Source organism: Balaenoptera musculus, chromosome 11, assembly GCF_009873245.2.
Source record: "Balaenoptera musculus isolate JJ_BM4_2016_0621 chromosome 11, mBalMus1.pri.v3, whole genome shotgun sequence".
NCBI classification, from domain to species: Eukaryota; Metazoa; Chordata; class Mammalia; order Artiodactyla; family Balaenopteridae; genus Balaenoptera; species Balaenoptera musculus.
The window spans coordinates 98,612,759-98,632,564 of NC_045795.1; the positions used below are offsets into that span (position 1 = coordinate 98,612,759).

General features: G+C 44.6%; 1 protein-coding gene across 3 annotated transcripts in view; it reads right to left on the minus strand.

The window, feature by feature from the left end:
- Window positions 1–344: 344 nt before the first annotated feature.
- The window catches only part of TAMM41 (TAM41 mitochondrial translocator assembly and maintenance homolog), a 55,995-nt gene continuing 36,533 nt past the window's right edge, over window positions 345–19,806 (minus strand). For 2 of the 3 annotated variants that reach the window (XM_036870274.1, XM_036870272.1), the window contains 3 exons: window positions 11,085–11,250; window positions 9,742–9,804; window positions 2,047–3,277 (listed from right to left, as the gene is read on the minus strand). In XM_036870274.1, the coding sequence (XP_036726169.1) occupies window positions 3,102–3,277; window positions 9,742–9,804; window positions 11,085–11,250 (405 nt within the window). In that variant the 3' untranslated portion in view covers window positions 2,047–3,101. Of the gene's footprint in view, window positions 481–2,046; window positions 3,278–9,741; window positions 9,805–11,084; window positions 11,251–19,806 lie in introns of those variants that run through there. The other variant, XM_036870273.1, reaches the window with a different exon arrangement.

Sequence of the window (19,806 nt, forward strand, 5' to 3'; positions counted from 1 at the left end):
GATGCTGACTGGAGCTCTCACTGCAGAAAACCGAGTGAGCGGATGGAGCCGAGGCAGACAGAGCCAAACCTCCTGCCCTAGCACGGGGCTGCCGGTCCGCAGCACAGGCACCACCTCTTAGACCTCCGGCCCTCGTGTGCCAAACAGACCAGAGCCGAAGCTCTCAGGAAAGCAGGGCCCAGATGGTGCTGTGTGTAAAGAGGACTCTTCTCACGCTGAGTCCTCAAAGGTACTGGTTCCCCCCGGATAAATGTCTGACGCATACATTTCCAAAATCCAGTACAGTATCATGCACACCAAGATATCTTCAAATTCAACCAAATAGGTCAGAGTAACAGACGCTGTTCTGTCAAAAAGGATCATTTTATTCAGCTACACATAACATAGATAAAAGCAAGCAAAATCAGGATGTTTTTCTCAGCCATCCTTTCCACATTTTATGCAGTTTTAGAGAACTATACATCACTGATTTCTTCAGGCCTAAAAGAGAAAAGAAGAGCGAGTAAGAACACTGAGGCTTCCTGAGTGGATGCTCAGTGGAGGTCCTGTGGTATTCGGATCAGACTCATCCTTGCAGTAGAACAGCGATGGGCTGACTGGGGGTCCAGGAGACCCTGGGGGCCATCGTGATCAACGGGAGGGAAAAGACTGATTTCCGCATCTGCTGAAGCAGTGATACGGATGCCAAAGGCACCCAAGCTTCTGCGGTAAGGGAGTCCTTTCAGATAGGAGCATGCTGCAACCTTTGAATTTAGCAGCTCTTTGAAAAAGGAGGAGAAAGGAAGGCAAAGACAAGACGCCGTATGTAAGTGAGCGTCCTTGGCCCCCTTTCTAGCCCCCGATGCCTCCCAACCACCCCCAGCGCACTGCTGCCACGTCCCTGCGTGTGACGCCGGTCTGCCCGCGGTGAAGGGCGTTCCCATCACGCCCTGCCTGGTAGACGCCGAGATCCCGTTCAGATTTTTCCTCTGGAAGCACCGGGCTCCCCAGCCAATTCAGACACTGTTCCTCCTGGTCCCACGGCACCTGTGCTGACGCCCAGCTCAGCACTCACCACACTGCACAGTGCTCTCCTGTCCCTCCGCCTACCCCGGGAGCTCCTTGAGGACAGGGACCTTGTCCTATTCATCCCGGGTTCCCCATCACCTACTGCAGCACCCGGCACACAGCAGGTGCTCAGTAAACACCTGCAGTGACAGAACAGATGCACCTTGTTCAGACACCTGCCCTTCCAGCACCCCATCTACTGAGTCACAAGTGCCTGATGAAACGAGAGGAGAGGTTCTCGGGGGGGGTTTACGGGAAAGAAGTCCGACGGCATGGACTAAGCGGGGTGCTGCTGTCTGTCAGATCTCACAGGATCCTATTTGCAGATGGTGTTACGGGCTTGACCTCCTTTGTGTTGAGGATGAGATCATTCAGTCTGTGTTTCAGGGTGTGGCCCAAAGATCCGAACAGTCTTTTTCACCCTGGGATCCAGACCGTGGTCTGCGCTGCAGGTGTGACATGTAGTGTGGGCACCGCTCACGAGGTATAACAGGACCGGTTCCGGAGGCTCTGAGCACTGGCGCGTAAGCGCTCTCAACAATACCTGATCGTGTTACCTGTAAGCCGCCTCATGCACTTAGGACCTTTTACAAGGCCACTGCAGGCAGCGGCAGGTAAAAAGGCAGGGTACCGATAAAGTCATTAGTGAATGCTTCTAGAAGCTGTGGCCTCGCTTGTCCACTGACTGACTCCTGCAAACCGAGACTCGTCAAGAAACTCAGAGCTCCTTTTCCTGCCTCCACCCCTTTTAATTTTCTCCCTGGAGCAACCACTCTGGTAAACCTCACCCACTCGAGCACTGGGACTGGAATCTTATTACGTAAGGTGCTTTTTAAAATTCCAGGCAGAACCGATCAAGATACCAAGGTAGCTGCACACAGTAAGGCTCAACGCGGCAACCCCAGGGCACTGAGTCACAGCGAGAGGAAGAGGCATCGACCGTAATGAGTCCCAGCTCAGCTTCACAAACCTTCCTCACAGACTCCGGGGAGCTTAACGTTTAAGGTAAATACACCACAGTCCACGAGCGGCATCGTGGAGCCATTTTTTGCTGCTAGTGGATAGAAACCTCCCTTAATGAAAAAGTCTCTCCCTTCGACAGCTTTGCCATAGACATATTCTCAGGATGGCTGCAGCAGGGGACTGATCTGGGGAGGGCACTGGAATGGGAGTCAGGAGAGCGGGATGTTAGTCCCCGCTGGGGACAGGGAGACTCCCCGTCTCTGGGCATCGACTTCCTCATCTGCAAGCTGACAGGCTGGACTAGGTTACGGGTTCTCCAACGAGGGGCCCACAGACAGGCCTCAGTCTGAGAACTTCCTGAAGCTGCAGGGAGGTTTGCTGAGTGTGCGCACGTGTGCACGTCTGTGCAGAGGGCCCAGAGTTTTAGTCAGAGTCTCACTGGGAGCCAGGATTTTCAAAAGGTTAAGAACCAAGAGATTAGAAGGAAGGATCCTGCCTTAATATTCTAGTTGCAACAAAGGTGGAGGACTAAACTTCACGAACTTGGAGTAGGCAATATTTCCTAAACAGGACACAAAAAGCTGCTAACCTTACAGGACAAAACTGATAAACTGGACTAAGTAAGATTAAGAACTTTTCATCAAAAGACACCATTAAGAGAGTGAGACGACAAGCCCCAGAGTGGGGGGCTTTTGCATTCCACTTGTCCAACGAAGCACCCGTATCCACACTATACAGAGATTTCAGTGTAAAAAAAACAAAAAAAAGGCAGACAATTCAAAAGAAAAATGAGCAAAAGTAGAATAGGCACTTCACAAAAGAGGATATCCATGTAAGCATGTGAACAAATGCTCAACTTTATTGGTCATCAGGAAAGTAAGTGTAAGTTAAAACTCCAATATGATACGTCTACTCACCTACGAGAGAGCCTAAAAACAAAAAGACCTACTATCAAGCACTGGTCACGGAGGTACTGCAGCAGGAACTCTGCTGCTTGTTAGGTAGTATCTACCACAGCTGGACATTCACACACTTTATGATACAGTAATTCCACCCGTAACTAAAAACCTAACAGAAATGCATACCTACGCTCACTCGAAGACAGGTACCAAAACATGCAGAGCAGGACTCTTTGAAATAGCCCCAAACTGGAAACAACCCGGGAAATCATCAACAGTAGAATGGATGAACCGTGCTCTAGTCAGACGATGGATGAGTTGCAATGAGAATAAAGGGACCACTCCCAACACCACGAGGAATCTCACTGCTGTTACAAGGAGTGAAAGACATGAGAAAGTACGTATTTACACAAAGTTCAAAAATGGGCAAAACAGAAAGAAGCGTGGCATTAGAGGTCAGGACAGTAGGTACCCTCAGAGGAGCAGTGACTGGATGGGGGCACAGTGGGGTTCTGGGGGAACTGGCCCTATTCTAGTCCTTCATCTGGGCACTGGGTTCACGAGTCTGTTCACTTTGTGAAAATTCACCAAATTTATGATTTGTGTACTTTTCTGTATATATGGAGACTTTCCCTACTACCAGAAAATTCAGAATCTTCCATTTATTCAGTCACTGAAATACACTGAACAGGCATTTCTCGGGCACCAACACATACGGGACATGGAGCTAGTTGCTGGGGGCACCGGTATGAACAACAGTCCTGGTCTCTGCCCTCACAGAGTTTATAATCCACAGACTTCTACTTGGCTGACACTGAGCTTTTGTTCGGTTTCTGCTTCCTTTCTAAAGAAGAGGATGGTGATTTAGGAAGTCTGCATTTAGAATGCATCTTGAAGGAAGACAGCCTGCTAAGAGAGAAACTGTACTCTAAGAACCATCATTGTTGACTTTGATCCTTCCCCAGTGGATAAAGTTGCAAACATCTCCTCAGTGACATCCTGTTTAGGCAGATCCTTATTTACCTAAAGCTGGTCGTTATGAACACTGATGAGTATCCAAAGTCAGGATTTTGTTTTGGAAGCAAACGGAAATCTACTCTAATATACGGCTCCTAAGGTTTTTCTTCTGTTGATTTCCAGCATGTTTCATGTTACCTACAGCAAAATCACTACATATGTAAGACTATGAATTCCCTGTGTGACCTTAAACTGATAGGTCCAGTGACAGACAAAATTCTCCAGGAAACAATGTGAGGCAGAGATGAGACCAGGTTGTGAGAGGTCTCTACCTTCCCATAATCCTATATTTCAGATTTTTAGGAGAGAAAATCAGCAAGCCCCAAACATTCTTCGAATTAATTTCCAACCACACTTAGCTACATCTACAAAGAAAATCTCTTCTGAGGCAGTTTTACTTTTAAAACTTTCAGGTTTAAATGATAAATACATCACCAGAAAAATCTTTATCATCATGTGTTCTTCTTATTGAAACATGTAGGTACCAAAAAATGGGGATAAAATGTTTCAGTTATAAGAGATGAGAAGGAGAGGATAATCAATGATCCATTCTATCACTTTCAAGAAAGGGCTGGTAAGGACCAACCGAAGCATGCCGGAATCTTTTTAGAAAGAAGACTAAACCTGTCTTGTTAAAGTTGAATCTTTTGAAGCTACAAAGGTAAATAGGTATTTGACCCCAAAGTTAATTCTGATTGACCAGAAAGTCAGGTGGGGAAAAATAAAGCAAGATTTCAAAGATTAAACTTGTCATCCTCCCCCACGTTCCCTCACCTCCAGGAAGGGCACCTCCGTCTCTGCTCCCCAAGCCAGAAACCTGGGAGCTCCTCTGGCTCCTCTCTGCTTCACTGCCCGAATCCCTCCCATCACCAAGACCTGGGGATGCGCCTTCCAAGTACTGCCTGCATCTCTCCTCTGCCTCTCCTGCAAAACCCTGAGTCAGGGCGGCCACGCCTCCTCGCCTGGCGGGCTGCAGCCATAGCTGATCAGTTTCCCAAGCCACCGCGTCATCTCCCTCCAAGCTGCTCTCTATCCTCTCGCTACAGCAGTCTGCGACAATCCTTCAGCGGCTTCCCTCTCCCCTCAGTGAAACTCTGGATTCCCCTTCAGGCTTTTACAGGCCTTCCCCGGTCTGGCTCCTGCTTGCTTCTCAGTCTAACTGCTAAGCCCCTGACCCATTTCTCCCCAAGCTTCCCCCCGCCGTCCCCCAAAGATGCAAATAGTTCCACTCCTCTCTACTCATTCAGGTTAGACACATAAACAGCTGTGGCTGATCCGAACATGACGCTTGCTTGGCCGGGCTGAGCCGTGACGCCGTGTGCTGCTGCCCTGCAGGGCGGCGCAGGCAGGGACCAGGAGGCTGAACGGTCTCCTGCTCTCCCGAGCTGCCTGGCTGCAGCTGCTGCCCCGAGACCCTGATAAAAACCGGCTGCTCCAGTAACAGCACAGTCGAAGCAGTCAGTACTATCTTCCCAAGAACCAACTCCCAGGCTAAAGGGAAAGCAGTGCTTGGTTTTGGAAGTAGTTCTGTACTCACCTTGGAACATGGGTATACCTAATGGTAGGGGAATTTCGGGAAACTAACACAGACACAGCGTCAGACCACATGAGGACACCTGCCGTGTCACCCAGCACAGTTCATTAGAAAGGGCAACCCTTCGGGCTGACACAGAGCCTGGCTTCCGTCTCTTCCAGGAAGAGACTGATACTTAGATCTAGACTCAATCAAGTTTATAAAGCACCTACTAGGTACTGGGTACATACTGGACACTCTCACAACATGACACGAGTTGGGTATTAGTATCCCCTCCACTTCAAGGAAGAAGGGCTGTTAACATACCAAGGTTACAGAGCAAAGACATGAGCTACGACCTTGAGCCAAGGCCTTCTTATCACAATCTTAGCTTCGCTCTCTCTGAATTTAACAGTATTTGAATATAAAAGTTATTCACTAGCTAAGGAGACCCCTCCTTTTTACCCCCACTACGAGTGGCTGGTTGCAGAGGGGAGGAATGATAAGGGCTACAAAGGAGGAAAAGTGCAACCAAATAACCTGGGGTTTTCTCACCCTGCAGGTGATAGATACATCAGCTGGCTGAAAACCTGACCAGAGGCAGAACTTGGGAGATTTCAGGAAGATGCACCCAGCACAAGCCAGGCACAACAACAGCAATTATGACCACCTCCAGAGGACTTCTAAGGAGCAGCGCACAGGAGGAGAGAGGTTCTGAAGCTTGCTGTGAAGTCAGAGGACAGAGAAAGAGTAAACCAGCCACTCAGGGCCTACGGTTGCTAGTTTACTCCAGCTGGAGACCTAGTGACGGGGCTACTGCTCGTTGAATAGGAAAATGCAAGGAGGCATGTTCTAAAGAGACGTCAGGAAGCTTTTAGGTAATGATACCAAAGAGGAAAGACCAGGCACAGCGCTGGTGCTCTTACATGTCTTAAGATATAATTTTCACAACCCAGTGAGGCAGGCATAATTATCCCTATGAAATTAAAACTAAGAAAAATCAGGTAACTTACCCAAGTCACAGTAGTTAAGCTGGAGTTCGAACCCTAATCTCTGAGGCTCACAAACCCCTGCCCTTGGCCTGGGCCACCTTCATCATAGCCCTCAACCACCATAAACCAGAGAAGCCAGAGCACAGGGTAAGCAAACCCAGCGAATCTGAAGGAATACGTATCACCTTCCACAATTCCTGCAACCTCAGGGCAGGCTGCTGACATTCTGTCACTCTGGTTCCACAATCCAATGAGGCATCTTTAGAGGGGAAGGGAGAAAAGCAGTGAGCACCCAGAGGAGGCAGCACTGGGCACTCCTCCGCCACAAGGAAATCTGGGCTGAGGGTTCCATGAGATGATACCCACTGTCCTCTGCTGGCAACCAGGAAGAACAAGAGGAAAGAGGACCAAAGATCCATTTCACGTTGACATGTCAAGAGATGATGAGGGTGGATGGAACTTCCCTGGTGGCGCAGTGGTTAAGAATCCGCCTGCCAATGCAGGGGACATGGGTTTGAGCCCTGGTCCAGGAAGATCCCACATGTCGTGGAGCAACGAAGCCCATGCACCACAACTACTGAGCCCGCGTGCCACAACTACTGAAGCCCGCATACCTAGAGCCCGTGCTCCGCAAAAGGAGAAGCCACCACATTGAGAAGCCCGCGCACCGCAACAGAAGAGTAGCCCCTGCTCGCCGCAACTAGAGAAAGCCCACATGCAGCAACGAAGACCCAACGCAGCCAAAAATAGATTTAAAAAAAAAAAAAAAGAGATGATGAGGGTGGATTTTTAAAAACCTTTTATTAGAGATGAATTCAAGCTTATAAAAGAACAGCATAATATGTTCCCATGTATCTTCACCAGCGTCAACAATGTATCAACTCACAGCCAATCTTGAGTCATCCCCCCCTTACCCACTTCCCTCCAACATGTTTTCTTTTGAAGCAATTCTTAGACATCCTGTCATTTCATCTGTAAATATTTTAGTATGTATTTCTACAAGAAAATGATTTTTTAACCCCATAACACCACCATTATCACAACTAAAAAAAAAAATCAATAAATCTAGTAGTTGCTTATAGTACAGGAAGCCAAAAATTAAAAAAGCCAAAGCATCCAGCCTCACCCAAGGAGGATTATGGTAAGGGAGTTGCAATCATGCAGAACACAGATTAATAGCCTGAGCCACCCAAGCAAACAAAAGCACCTCATCTTCAGCCTTGCCAGGATAAATCAGCAAGAGAACAGATTAAATAAATATCTTAATTGGAAATGCAAAGCTATGCACCCCTGAGCGGTAGGACAATCTTCAGCTGAGTAGATTTGGCACACGTGCTACTAAACCTTTGTTGACGGGCTGAATCTTTCCAAAGATTCAGGAGGGCAACACTTGGCTGTATCCCCAGGCAGCCGGAGCGAGGCGTTAAGAGCTGTGATCGTGCAGCTCCCTGGCAATCTCAACCCAGGCATCAGAATCAGGCTGAAAGACCACTCCCTTCTTCAGGTTCCCTCTATGCCATTTATCCCTAGCGCTGCAAACTTCTATTTATGTGTCTGTCTCCCCTTCTAGATGATGAAGCCCCTGAAGGCAGGATGGTACAGGGTTCATCCTGTATCCTGCGTGGCGAGCACAGAAGGGATGCTCAGTAGACAGCTGCATAAAGAGACTGAACTGGAAAAGTCCGTCATCAGACAATACCAAGCATTGGAAAGAATGGGGAGAAACAAGAACTTTCGTTTACTCCTAGTGGGATGATAAAATGATAAACCACTTTGGCAACTTGGCAATATCCAAAGATATGTTCAAATGTTTAAGCCCATAACACAAGAACAGGATGTTTTAAATTAAAAAAAAAAAAAGGAATATTCAGAGAACAAAAAAGGAAAAGAGCTCCTAGAAATTAAAATAACAAAAATAAAACAACTCAATGGAAACTAAAGTGGAGAAAGCAAAGCAAAAGGACAAAGAGATCAAAAAAAGGATACGAAAGAAAGAAAACCAAAGGACCAGTCTAGGAGGCCCAATGTTTGAATAAAAGGAGTTCCAGAAAGAGAAGAGAGAAAACAGATGGGAAGAACGAATACAATAAATTTTTCCTATATTCTTATACTCTGAGTTTCCAAACTGAAGGGCAATGAGTATTCAGTGTAACAGATAAAAACAGACTCACGTCGAAACACACCACTGAGAAACTTCAGAGCCCTGGGGTTAAAAGAAGGCCTAAAAGGCTTCCAGAAAGAACATACACAAAGGATTAAGAATCAGAACGGCTTTGGACTTCGACAGCAATCCTAGAAGTGAGAAGATAATTGGAGCAACGGTATCAAAATTCTAAAGGACAACTATTTCTAATCATCTCCAGCCTAAGTCTCAGTCAGGCATGAGGGTGGACTAAAGATACACTTGGCCACACATGGGCTCCAAATCTGCCTCCCCTGCACCCTTTCCCACGAAGTTCCTGGATGGTGTGCCTCACCAAAATGAGGCTGTGCGCCACAAAAATCAAAGACACCAGATACAGGAAACAGGGTTCCTCACATGAGACAGGTGACGACAGCCTCTGTGGGAAAAGAAAGCTGTGCAGGCAAGGAAAAGTGTATCATGTGGCTCAGCTATGAATCACAGTAATACAGTCAGACAATGGAAATTCAAGATTGGCTTCGCTAAAGCTACGGCACAACCATATTTGGAACACAGAGGGATGGGTGTGTGTGTGTGTGTGTGTGTGTGTGTGTGTGTGTGTGTGTGTGTGTGTGTGTGTGTGTGTGTGTGTGTGTGTGTGTGCGTGTGCGCGTGTGCGCGCACGCGCGATGGGAGGGGGCAGTTGAATTCTAATCTGCTAGAGTGAGAAGTCCACAGATGATGCCTAAAATTAAAAGGAGAGAAGCAGCAATATAAGCTCATTATCCAGAGAAATAGCAGTGAAAACAAAAATAACCCACCAGGAGAGTCAGCAGTGGTTGTCTCTGGAGAGGAACATTGGGCAGGGGGAGGGCAAGGTACTGCTGTTTTTTCAACAATATCATGTGTAACTCCTATAGATATAAAAACGCAAGGGGAAACCTGCACATAAGGAGTAAGTGGGAAAACGCAGAGTGGCAGCAAATCCTCCCAGCAGCACCTCAGACTCCGGATTACAGCACTGTCTGCCTGTCTATACGTTACTGCCGTGTCCTAGGTTATGACCATCAAAATTCAGTATTTCAGAAGTACTTGCAGGATACAGATAAAGCTTTACATTTTAACCAGGAGCACTGAGGCTGCTCAATCCAGCAGGTACGTTAAGTGTGGATTTTTAACAATTCTTACCAGCAGTGAAAATGCCTTTGGTGCTCTGTCTCATACTGGAAGGTCTCACGATTGCTGAGAGCCCTGTGAGAAAAAAACAATAACGATGCCAAAAAAGCCAGATGTGAGTCATCCTAGCACTTTTAAAACTTGAAACTAAATATTCTTTCCAGCTATCCAATAAAACCAGCAAATCTATCTCTGGTGTCAGAGTGACAGTGAAAAGAGTATCAGGATCGAGGTCCAGGAGACTGGAGCTGCCAGCTGTGTCAACGACCAGCTGTGTCGCTGACCAGCTGTGTGAACACAAGCAAATGACCGCCCCACTCTGGGCCTGGGATGCCTCATCTTACAACCAGTGGGTTAGGTGACGCTCGAAGGTCATTTTTTTCACTTTAAAATCTGCTTAAGTCTGCTGGTTCTCAATTCCAAGATGTGAAAAGATTGGGGAAAAAAAACACCAAACGTTTCTGCCTAGGAGGAAAACTTATTCTGAAATCACTCAGAGGACTCCTCGGTGAGGACAGCGGGACAATCCTTCAGGCCCTCAGAAAGGCAGAAGAACTCACACCACGACCAGAAAAGACACGCATCCACATGTATCTTCAGAAGAGGTAGCCGGCGCCCTAGGCACATGCTCCGCTCTGCCCGCCGGGCAGGTCTCTTCACGCGACACCGTCACTGTGACTCGCATCCTGCCAGGTGGCCGGGCTGCTCCCTGGGGAAGCTCAGCAAACACCTACTCAACGGTAAACGGTGTGCTCATCTGAGGGAGGGCATCATTTCCAATTTCATGATTTCCTTACTTACTGACTGACCTTGTAAATTACCTATAACACCTCAAAAGGCAGCAAGTCTCTGAAGATCAGGCTCAGATTTTTGGCCCACATTGGGGATGACGTGAGGAACAGGGGCCGTGTTGGAGCAGACCTACTGTGCGCACAGGAGCCACATGGAGGGGGCGTCGGCTGAGGAGAGTGGTGCTCTTGATGTTATAAAAGCATTAAAAATGTCACCAGTCTCCATCCTCCTCAGACCACCATGAAGAACAAACACATGTCTTTGAAATAACTTCTAAAAGTTATGCCCTTGGGACCAAAAGAATCATTGTTTCCCTCTCTGTCAGTGATTTAGGACCCAGGGATCTGAAAATAGAAGTACTTTCAGCACCCTACTTCAAACAAACAAGAATTTAGGTTGGGAAAACCCCCAGACTGTTAGTGCTTTCTTATTCTGAGAGGAAATCTCTCTCTCTATCTCACTAGGCAAGAAACAAGAGAGAACCCGTCTCAGCCACAAACAAAGTTTGCTCCCCCCGACCCCCTCCAGCCAACACTTCCTCCCCGTCAGATTCATGCACGTACCTAGACGCACCACGTCTCCACAGTCGGGGTCATGAGCCACTTGTAATAAAGTTTCTTCCACATCTCTGTTTTTTCCAGGAGGGTCCATAATATGATTTATTTGCTGCTGTAAGGTTTTGGGCAATGTCATTAGCTGAGTGAACTGTCCTTCTGGGCTTTTATCGATCTAAGGAAAAAAAAAAGATGATGTCTATGGAAAGTGCTTTGAATTCTATAAATATTCAAAGCAAAAAAAAAAAAATATTCAAAGCACATGGCTTCTCCTTAAAACCACACTAACATATATGAACTCACGCCTAGTAGACTAGGCAGCGTGCTAAAGACACTTTCTCCTTTCTGAAACTGAGTGCCTAGGTGTTAAGGATTCTAAGTTCCTTTGAACAAGTGAATTCTTTTCCTATGATATTCTATTTGTACTTAAGAATAGAAATCTCTTTCAATAATCAATTTTTGACTCTCAGTTTTAAAATTTCTATTTGTTCTAAATACAGTAGTTAAAGAAAGTAAAGCTTCAGCTAAGATTCATTGACACACCGGCACATCCAAGTACTCATTTTCTTTTATTTATTTATTTAAATTTTACTTATTTATTTATTTATTTTTGGCTGCATTGGGTCTTCGTTGCTGCGCGCGGGAGCTCTCTAGTTGCGGTGAGCGGAGGCTACTCTTTTTTGTGGTGTGCGGGCTTCTCATTGCGGTGGCTTCTCTTGTTGTGGAGCACGGGCTCTAGGAGCCCGGGCTTCAGTAGTTGTGACATGTGGGCTCTGCAGTTGTGGCTCACGGGGTCTAGAGTGCAGGCTCAGTAGTTGTGGTGCCCAGGCTTAGATGCTCCACGGCATGTGGGATCTTCCCAGACCGGGGCTCGAACCCGTGTCCCCTGCATTGGCAGGCAGATTCTTAACCTCTGCGCCACCAGGGAAGTTCCCCAAGTACTCATTTTAAACACAGGAGCACAAAGTAACATAGCCAGTAACATGCAGCCAATCAGAGTGGGATCTAAATTTGTGTCTCCTGTCTGTAGGGCCTTTTATGTACCATGCTGTATTTCATAAACTGTAGGAATAAACTGATGACAGAGACTAATCTTTATTCACTTTTAATCCCCTGGCACATAGTAGGTACTCAAAAAACATCGGTTGAATAAGAGGATGAATAACTGCACCAATAAAACTTAGTTGTCATTATTTCTTAAATAGCAGTGAGTTATACCAAGGGTTTCTGTTCCCAGTGTATTCTAAAATACATCAAATTTAAAGAAAAATACAGAAATAAAACATACATAAAACTATGCATTAGACTTTACTTGGAAACCTGTGAATCAAAAGTTATCCATAGAGCTAAGCCCACACCCAGCTTCCCTAACTCCTAGTCTAATATATTTTACGTCATGGAACTAAATTTTTCCAAAATCATGTAAACATCGACTGCCTGCCAAGGTGAAAACCAGTACCACTGCCCTCGGCAGCTCATCACATTATTCTCCCAGTAAGAATCTGTCTTGTATTCTTTTAACAAATGTTTAGGTTGTAACTTTAAGAGAACAGTAAGAAAAAAAATTAGATAAATGAATGTATTAAATTTTAGATTTGGATTTTCCAGATATGACCAATTTTCTTAATAATTAGAATTCTTTCATTCTACCATTTTTTTCATTCAACAAATATTTACTGAGTATATGCCAATGTCTAGATTTTCTAGTTTTATCTATAAAATCTATGCAAAAAAGAAGAAAATGCTATTATTTAGTGGCTCCAATAAGGTGAAGGTTTTTTTAACCTAAATATTTCATATTTATCATTGAGACGGTCCTAAATTCACAGGATTCAACCTCTACTTAGCTTTGGCTAGATAAATGACAAAAAATGTGACTATTTCTGTAAAATATGCTAGAAATGACATTTATAGACTCATATTTTGGGGCCAAGTATTGAGATTAGGTCACTAGGATCTTATATTTCAAGGATTTACCTATGAAACTTCCAGGAATTTTAGAGATGCCAAAATGGCTGAGTAATACGAGGAATTAGAAAACAGTATTTGCCACTGCTTTCTCTTGAGGAAAAGAATGCACTGGAGTTTTTGTTTGAAAGCATGTGTTTAAAGACAAAATATTAGGTGACATGTTCAAATAAATTGCAAAATTCTAATTATCCTTACTCTTTAATTCTCATTAAAACACAAAAGTGAAAGCATTCAGTTAAATTATGAGTCAAATTGCATTTTAAAAGCAGACATGGAAAAGACCACAGGTTCTATGATTCCATTTACAGGAAGTGTCTAGAATAGGCAAATCCACGGAGTCAGAAAGTAGATTAGTGGCTGCCTGGCGGGAGGGGAAGCTAGGTACTGCTACTGGGAATGGGGTTTCTTTTTGTGATGAAAATGTTGTAAAACTAGATTGTGCTGATGGTTGCACAACTCTGTAAATAGACTAAAAACCACCGAATTGTATGCTATGTAAATTATATCTCAATAAGGCTGATGTTTTAAAAAAGCAGATATGGTCATATGATAGTGGATGCTGTGTTGTACCGACCAGATCCTGGCTTTGGGGGCAAGGTACTCATTCTGCTAGCTGCTGGGAAAGTTGGCTGACGCCCTCTCTCAGAGTCCCTCCCAGAACTGTCCTCAGGCAAAGGGAGCTGCCTGTATCCAAAGACTGGAAAATGCAGGAGTACAAAGACCTGGCCTCTTTGCCCGGAGTGCGGAGAGCTAGGAAGGGCCACCGAGCTCCATTGTGGCATCACAGGATCAGATGAAGTCTTTGTTTCTAATCTCCCCAATCCTGATCCTACACAACTGGTACCAAGAGTGGTCCTAGAAAGCACATTCTCAGACAGCATTTTGGAGCTATCACAGTGTAGAAGGCCAAGTGGAAGCCTCTGAAGCTGCCGTTCTCACCCCCTGGCCAAAAGAGTAATGAAAAAACAAAACCACATCACAGGAGGAATGGCAGAGATTAATGCCACCTATAGACCTGAAGGATGCAGGGGTGTGATGTTTAATTTTGTATGTCAACTTGGCTAGGCTACAGGGCCCAGTTGCTTGGTTAAACGTTAGTCCAGATGTTACTGTAAAGGTATCTTTTTAAGTCAGTAGACTCTGAGTAGCAGATGACCCCCGTTAATACGGATGGGCCTCATCCAGTCAGTTGAAGGCCTTGTGAAAAAAGACTAAAGTTTCCTGAGGAAGATGGAAGTCTGCCTCCAGCTTGCCCTCGGACTCAAGAGTACAACACGCTCTTCCCTGGGTCTCTGGCCTGCTGGCTTGCCCTGCAAATTTCAAACTTGCCAACCCTCACAACTCTGCAAGTTAATTCCCTAAAATAAATCTTTCTCTATATATCCTATTGGTCCTGTTTCTCTGGAGAACCCTGACTAATACTAGAGCTGATGGTCCCATCATATCTCCATTGAGTCTGGTCTTCACAAAATCCAAATGGATTCTGGCAGATTGTAGCAGACCACCACAAACTCAACCAAGTAGAAGCCCCGTTGTATCGGCTGTGCCAGAAGTGGTAAGTCTGCTGAAGCGCATCAACAGAACCTCAGGTGCCTGGACGGGGCCACAGGCCTGGCGAATGCACTCTCTGCCATCCATAGAGGAAGCAGGATCAGAAACAGCTCACATTCACACAGGACAGACAAGAGTACACCTTGTGACCTGCTTCAGGGCTATGTGAACTCCCCCATCCTTTGTCATAAGATATTCAAAGAAAACCAGACTATTTGGATATTCTGTATAATCTCACTGGTCCACTACATCAATGACATGTTGCTACTATCACCTGGTGACCACTAAAGGGCAAGTACACTGGAGGCCTTGGTAGATACACGCATCCCAGAGGGTAAAAGATAAACCTCATGAATTTTGAGGAGCCCACCGCATCAGGGAGGTTTTTAGGGGTCAAGTGGTCTGGAGCACTCTGGGACATCCTCTCCAAAGTAAAGATCAACTTACAGCATCTCGTACCTCTCACCACTAAGAAAGAAGCACACTGCCTGATAGGCCTCTTCAGGTTCTAGAGGCAGCACATTCCACACTTGGGAATAATGCTCAGAGCCATTTACCCAGTGATATAAAAGGATGCCAGGTCTGTGAGGGGCCAGAGCAAAAACGAGCTCTGCAACAGATACAGGCAGCAGGGTAAGCAGCCCTCCACCACGTGGGCCATACCTCCCTGTAAACTATGGTACTAAAGGTATCCTCGGTGTACACAGAAGCCGTGGGAAGTTATGGTGGGCTCCCAGTAGGAGATCACAATGTAGACTGCTACGGTTCTGGAGCAAGGCCACGCCATCTGTAGTGAAGAACCACACACCATTTGAAATCAGCTCCTAGATGCTACACCCTGGCAGAGATGGAGCTTCTAACCATGGGACATCAAATGACCATGTATCAAGAACTGCCCATTATGAACTGGGATCTGCCAGATTCACCAAGTCATAATGTCAGGAAGCTCAAGAGAAATCCACTGTAGGATGTAAGAGATACACCAGCATTGGACATGAGCAAAGCCAGAGGGCACAAGTCAGCTGCACAAACAGGAAACCCAGACCCCCATAATTTCCACTGTTGCACCAGCACATAATGTTCTACTTCTCCACTGGCTCATGCACATGGCTACAAGGAGGCTTTTGGAGGAGGATAAAGGCTGAGCTTGCTTCATGGATGATTTGGCTTGTAGTATGTACGACGTGAGAATGATGCATTACAGCCGCACCCAGGGATAGCCCTGGAAGACACTGATGAGGGGCTATTGTCCCAATGAGTAAGCTGCAGGTGGCACACCTGGTTACCCACTTTACATGGAAAAAGTGGCCCAAGATAAAAATATATAAAGACTCAAAGAGTGGACAATGGTTCATTGGTTGGTTAGGGACTTAAAAGGAAAAAGATTAGAAGGTGGAAGACAGGATTTGGGGGAAGAGGCATGTGGATGGACCTATGGGAGGGGACACAAAGTATGAAGATCTTTGTATTGTACGTTAATGCTTCCTTCAGAGAGCATCCAACACAGAAGAAGCAACAACAACCAAAAGAACAATTTAGCCAGTTGATTCAACAGGCACTGTCATCTCAGTGATGGCATAACGGCTTGTAGCAGGAGTAGTGGGCGGTGGGGAGACAGGCTCTGCCTAGATCCAATATCAGGGGCTTCTACTCACTAAGGCTGACTGAGCCACTGCTGCGGTTGAAAGTCTATCCTGACAGCAACAGAGGCCAACACTGAGATCCTCATAACATGACCATCTCCTGAGACTAACCAGCCACTTGGTGATAAGTTGACTACACTGGATCCCTTCCACCTGGGAACGGGCAGCAACTCATCTTGCCTGGAAGTGACTCATATTCTGAGCATGGGCGTGTCTTTCCTGCCCACAGGATTCAGCCAATACCACTGTACAGGGCTCATAGAATGTGTGATTCACTGGCATGGCTGTACCATGCAACATAATTATGGGACCCACGTTAGAGCAAAGGAGGTGCAGTGGTGCAGGACGGGCACAGGATCACGGCTCCACTGTTCCTACCACACAGTGAGCCAGAGCTGCCAGCCTGGGAGAGCAGTAGTTCTCAAAAAGGGGACATTTTTGGCCCCCACAACAAAGAATTATTCAGCCTAAAATGTCAATAGTGTCACTGTTGAAAAACCCAATGAAAGAGCTTTGAAGAAGAGCTGAGCAATAGCTTAGAGATGATACCCTGTGACAGTGGGGCACTGTATATGCCCTAAGTTAACGGCCGTTATAGAGTACTATGTTCCCAACTGCTAGACTACATGAGTCTGGGAACCACAGGGTAAAAGGAGAAACAGCCTTGCTTACTGTCATTCCCAGGGACCACCTGGGCAATCTGTGCTTCCCATCTCAACAACTTTAGGACTGTGGGTCTAGAGATCCTAGTTTCCAAAGAATAAATGCTTCTCCCAGAGGACACAGTAAGCATCCTATTAAACTTAAAGCTATGAGAGGGCAGACAGCAGAAGCAACAAGAACTACATTCCTGCAGCCTGTAGAACAAAAACCACATTCACAGAAAGATAAACAAGATGAAAAGGCAGAGGGCTATGTACCAGATGAAGCAACAAGATAAAACCCCAGAAAAACAACTAAATGAAGTGGAGCTAGGAAACCTTCCAGAAAAAGAATTCAGAATAACGATAGTGAAGATGAGCCAGGACCTCAGAAAAAGAATGAAGGCAAAGATCGAGAAGACACAAGAAATGTTTAACAAAGACCTAGAAGAATTAAAGAACAAACACCTAAAAGAATTAAAGAACAAACAAACAGAAATGAACAATACAATAACTGAAATGAAAAATACACTAGAAGGAATCAATAGCAGAATAACTGAGGCAGAAGAATGGATAAGTGACCTGGAAGACAGAATGGTGGAGTTCACTGCCGCAGAACAGAATAAAGAAAAAAGAATGAAAAGAACTGGAGACAGCCTAAGAGACCACTGGGACAACATTAAACGCAACAACATTTGCATTATAGGGGTCCCAGAAGGAGAAGAGAGAGAGAAAAGACCTGAGAAAATATTTTAAGGGATTATAGTCGAAAACTTCCCTAACATGGGAAAGGAAATAGCCATCCAAGTCCAGGAAGTGCAGAGAGTCCCAGGAAGGATAAACCAAGGAGAAACACACTGAGACACACAGTAATCAAACTGACAAAAATTAAAGACAAAGAAAAATTATTGAAATCAATAAGGGAAAAATGACAAATAACATACAAGGGAACTCTAATGTTAACAGCTGATTTCTCAGCAGAAACTCTACATGCCAGAGGGAGTGGCATGATATATTTAAAGTGATGAAAGGGAAGAACTTACAACCAAGGTTACTCTACCTGGCAAGGATCTCATTCAGATTTGATGGAAAAATCAAAAGCTTTACAGATAAGCAAAAGCTAAAAGAATTCAACACCACCAATCCAGCTCTACAACAAATGCTAAAGGAACTTCTCTAAGTGGAAACACAAGAGAAGAAAAGGACCTACACAAACAAACTCAAAACAATTAAGAAAATGGTAACAGGAACATACATATCGATTATTACCTTAAACGTGAATGGATTAAATGGTCCAACCAAAAGACACAGGCTCGCTGAAGGGATACAAAAACAAGACCAATATATATGCTGTCTACAAGAGACCCACTTCAGACCTAGGGACACATACAGACTGAAAGTGAGGGGATGGAAAAAGATATCCATGCAAATGGAAATCAAAAGAAAGCTGGAGTAGCAATACTTGTATCAGATAAACTAGATGTTAAAATAAAGACTGTTACAAGACACAAGGAAGGACATTACATAATGATCAAGGGGTCAATCCAAGAGGAGAATATAACAACTATAAACATATATACACCCAACATAAGAGCACCTCAACATAAGGCAACTGCTAACAGCTATAAAAGAGGAAATCGACAGTAACACAATAATAGTGGGGGACTTTAACACCTCACTTACACCAATGGACAGATCATCCAAACAGAAAATTAGTAAGGAAACACAAGCTTTAAATGACACAATATACCAGACAGATTTAATTGATATTTATAGGACACTCCATCCAAAAACAGCAGATTACACTTCCTTCTCAAGTGCACATGGAACATTCTCCAGGATAGATCACATCTTGGGTCACAAATCAAGCCTCAGTAAATTTAAGAAATTTGAAATCATATGAAGCATGTTTTCTGACCACAACGCTATGAGATTAGTAATCAATTACAGGGAAAAAAACACAAACACATGGAGGCTAAACAATACATCATTAAATAACCAAGAGATCACTGAAGAAATAAAAAAGGAAATAAAAAAAAACCTAGAGACAAGTGACAATGAAAACACGACGATCCAAAATCTATGGGATGCAGCAAAAGCAGTTCTAAGAGGGACGTTTATAGCAATACAAGCCTACCTCAAGAAACAAGAAAAATCTCAAATAAACAATCTAACCTTACACCTAAAGGAACTAGAGAAAGAAGAACAAACAAAACCCAAAGTTAGTAGAAGGAAGAAATCATAAAGATCAGAGCAGAAATAAATGAAATAGAAACAAAGAAAACAATAGCAAAGAGAAATAAAACTAAAAGCTGGTTCTTTGAGAAGATAAACAAAATTGATAAACCATTGGCTAGACTCATCAAGAAAAAGAGGAAGAGGACTCAAGTCAATAAAATTAGAAATGAAAAAGGAGAAGTTACAATGGACACTGCAGAAATACAAAGCATCCTAAGAGATTACTACAAACAACTCTATGCGAATAAAACGGACAATCTGGAAGAAACGGACAAATTCTTTGAAAGGTATAACCTTGCAAGACTGAACCAGAAAGAAATAGAAAATATGAACAGACCAATCACAAGTAATGAAATTGAAACTGTGATTAAAAATCTTCCAAGAAACAAAAGTCCAGGACCAGATGGCTTCACAGGTGAATTCCATCAAACATTTAGAGAAGAGCTAACACCCATCCTTCTTAAACTCTTCCAAAAAATTGCAGAGTAAGGAACACTCCCAAACTCATTCTATGAGGTCACCATCACCCTGATACCAAAACCAGAGAAAGATACTACAAAAAAAGAAAACTACCAACCAATATCACTGATGAATATAGATGCAAAAATCCTCAACAAAATACTAGCAAACAGAATCCAACAACACATTAAAAGGATCATACACCATGATCAAGTGGGATTTATCCCA